We start from the raw sequence: 3,652 nt of genomic DNA on the forward strand, positions 1-3,652 counted from the left end.
ACACACATACACATACACACAGACGCAGCCACACACATACACATACACACAGACGCAGCCACACACATACACATACACATACACACATACACACAGACGCAGCCACACACATACACACAGACACACAGACGCAGCCACACACATACACATACACACAGACACACAGACGCAGCCACACACATACACATACACACATACACACAGACACACAGACGCAGCCACACACATACACATACACATACACATAGACACATACACACAGACACAGCCACACAGATGCAGCCACACACATACACATACACATACACACATACACACAGATGCAGCCACACACATACACATACACATACACACAGACACATACACACAGACGCAGCCACACAGACACACAGACGCAGCCACACACGTACACACAGACACAGACACACAGACACAGACACACACATACAGACACACAGATGCAGCCACACACATACACACATACACACAGACACACACAAACAAATTAAGGTTGTCAACAGGTCGTTGCGTTATTCTCTATGCATGTCAACAAGTTATTTATTTAAAGTAATTTTTATTATTCACCTCTTATGACTGTGTTGTTTATTTATTTTGCTTAACTGTTTCTCCTTTTCATTTTCCCTCAGTTGTTTCAGTTTTTTGTCTGCTGTTTATTGCTGTTGTTCAGCTAGTTGTCTCATGTTGTAACCCTTTGTTTCCTCCCTAAGCCCACCGCCCCCATTCTCTTGCAGGTGTTGTCCTCTCTCTGTGGTGTCTGTTTGTGCCCCCCTGTCCGGCGTGGTGACAAATTAACACATAATTAAATAAATAAAAAAGAATACAATGGAGTATATTAAAAACTGTTTTGTTAAAGCAAAATCTGCCTGGTACAATATGCTATCCAGCTCCTCATACTCTATACCAGGCTGCTCTGGGAGGGACAGGTTAAAAAAAAACACAGGGTCAAATGATTATGCACAATGTGAAAGGGGTTGCTTGTAATGGCGAACCCACTGAGAATTATCACCTGACTCTGTGTTTCCCCTTCCTTCTGTGGAGCTGTGAGTGCATTATTTTGGTTTCAGAGCCTACAAATGTCCCATTTGGGTTCACTCTCGCTGCTCTCACCAACCTCTTTTCAGTTTTTCAGTGAGAAAGCTTTGAAAATACTGTATGCCTTGCGATGCAAGGCACGGGCTGCCAGCTGACGTTAGCACGGATCGACCGCTGTTCGCTTCGTAGCATTCAATTTAGGTTCACTGACGTTTCACCGATACTCAGGTTCACAGCTTCCCCACCTGTGACATTGACTTTAGCAGTCAATATAACGTTATCATGCAACCAGCATGGATTAGTTCAACATCAAGCTAATGAAAATATTACTGTGACTTTGCCAGTATGTTGTGTGAAGCGGTCTACCGGTGTGTTGGATTTTGCCGACTCATGAGTTTGAGCAGGCATAGGACCACACGTCAGGTTGCAATCTAAAAACCGCACCGCCAGTGGCCGCTGAAAACTACATATAGCCTCTTTAATATATGCTGCTTTCCAGTCGCTGGCATGACTAACTGGTGCGCCTAATGAAAATTGTAATACATAGAATTGTCTGTTTGCTACTTCCTCCCCTTTGCAGTAGCAGTATAATAGTTGTTCTAGTAGCTTTAATAGTTAGAGCAGCAGAATTTGTCCCTGTAGTTGGGGTTTTAGAAGTTGTAGTTGTACTATTACAAGAAGTAGAAGTTGTAATAGTTGCCATGATATAAATTTACTAACACTAAATCCTACATGTTTTTTCATATGTTGTTATTAGTTATGTGGCATGTGTAGCGCACTTGTGGAAATGTGCTTACTTACTTAAAGTAATTCTGTACCACACAGTGACTCGTAAACTGCGACAGTGGAGTAACAGAGGCGGTATTGATAGTAGAAGTAGTATTAACTGTAGTAGTTGCAATCATGCTCTTAGCAGTATTAGTAGAAGTACAATTCTTTTCTTATCAGCAGCAGCTTCCACCAGCCTACAGATGACCCCGAGTGTAAGCACCTCAGCTTCAGTGACTGCAGAAACACACAGCACAGAGCCAACCTCATCTGGTCTGCAGGACACATCAAATCACTCACAGGGTAAATAGCTTGAAGTCACACACAATACGCTGATTTTCCCAATTAGCCTCCACAGTATTGATCTCTCGCAGGTATAGTTAGTATATATAAAACTTATAAGAAATGCTCATAAGATTCATGCATACCTTGCCATGATTAAGATTACCCACAAAGGTGAGACAAATGTATTTGAATCACACCTTTCAAAGAAAGTGCTTTACATACAACATGAAGACACATATAAAGATTAAAATAGAGATTGAAATAAGCTAATTTAAAAGAACTGAGAGTTGGAGCAGCAAGTTTTCTGGGACTTAATTCCCAGATTAGCGGTGAATAAAAACTGAATGTATTTGGTTTTCATTCTGGGGAAGCAGATGTGTGCCAGAGGTCATTCAGTGCTTTCTGAACCAAATGTAGAATTTTAATTATCGGACACACAGGAAGCCAGTTTAAAGATCTTGTGTTAGAGAGGACTCTGGGAACAGCACTCTAAATCAGCTGCAGACCTATTAGAGAGCATTATAGTAGTCAACCCGATTGAAGATAAACAAGTTTTTCTAAATCCTGCTGAGACATGAGACTTTCAGTTGTTGATACATCCTTAAAATGATATTTGTGTGATTTTGTAATTGTCTTAATGTGGATGTTATTATTTAGGTCTGAGTCTATGACCAAGATTTCTTGTCTGGTCTGGGGCCTTTAACCTTAGCGATAGAAGTTGAGCACTTTTAATTGTTCTTGTTTGTGTCCAAGGACAATCATTTAAGTTTTCTTTGTTCAACTGGAGGACATTTTCAACTGGCCTCCAATGATTGATTTTGTCCAATGAAAGCACAAATATCCTGTCCTTCGAATATGCTTCAGACCACTGTGCCAGAAGGTCCCACCCAGTTTTCCAGTCTATCTAGTAATAACAGTATTGTTGGTAACTGTGTCAAATGTAGCACTGACTGAAAATGTTTTCACTGGCTGTGTTTAAGTGGATATTCTATTCATCTGTAATGTTTATTTTCTACAGTGGGGGAAATAAGTATTTGACCCCTTGCTGATTTTGCAGGTTTGCCCACTTACAAAGAATGCAACGATCTATAATTTTAATCATATGTACATTCTAACAGTGAAAGACAGAATCCCAAAGAAAATTCCAGAAAATCACATCATATGAATTTATTAAAATTGATAACCATCTGATGAGGAAAAACAAGTATTTGACCCCCTGGACAAACAGCATGTTAATATATTGTAGAAAAGCCATTATTGGCCAGCACAGATGTCAAACGGTTTTTATAGTTGGTGACAAGGTTTGTGCACATTTCGGCAGGGATGTTGGCCCACTCCTCTCTGCAGACAGCCTCCAAATCATTCAGGTTCCGAGGTTGTCGCCTGGCAACTCGAATTTTAAGCTCCCTCCAAAGATTTTCAATTGGATTCAGGTCTGGAGACTGGCTAGGCCACTCCAGAACCTTGATGTGCTTCTTCTTCAGCCACTCTTTTGTTGCTTTGGCGGTGTGCTTAGGGTCGTTGTCGTGCTGAAACACCCATCCTC

At 41.0% G+C, this 3,652-nt stretch overlaps 1 protein-coding gene across 7 annotated transcripts in view; it reads left to right on the forward strand.

Annotated features, from left to right (window-relative positions):
• The window catches only part of LOC123985170 (interleukin-15 receptor subunit alpha-like), a 19,584-nt gene that overhangs the window by 11,260 nt on the left and 4,672 nt on the right, over window positions 1–3,652 (forward strand). For 3 of the 7 annotated variants that reach the window (XM_046072581.1, XM_046072583.1, XM_046072584.1), the window contains one exon: window positions 2,002–2,124. The exons of 2 other annotated variants lie outside the window; for them this stretch is intronic. In XM_046072581.1, coding sequence (XP_045928537.1) covers window positions 2,002–2,124 — 123 coding nt within the window. The remainder of the gene's footprint in view (window positions 1–2,001; window positions 2,125–3,652) is intronic. 2 more of the 7 variants (XM_046072582.1, XM_046072585.1) reach the window with 1 other exon arrangement.

The sequence above is a fragment of the Micropterus dolomieu genome, linkage group LG16, assembly GCF_021292245.1.
Source record: "Micropterus dolomieu isolate WLL.071019.BEF.003 ecotype Adirondacks linkage group LG16, ASM2129224v1, whole genome shotgun sequence".
Lineage (NCBI taxonomy): Eukaryota > Metazoa > Chordata > Actinopteri > Centrarchiformes > Centrarchidae > Micropterus > Micropterus dolomieu.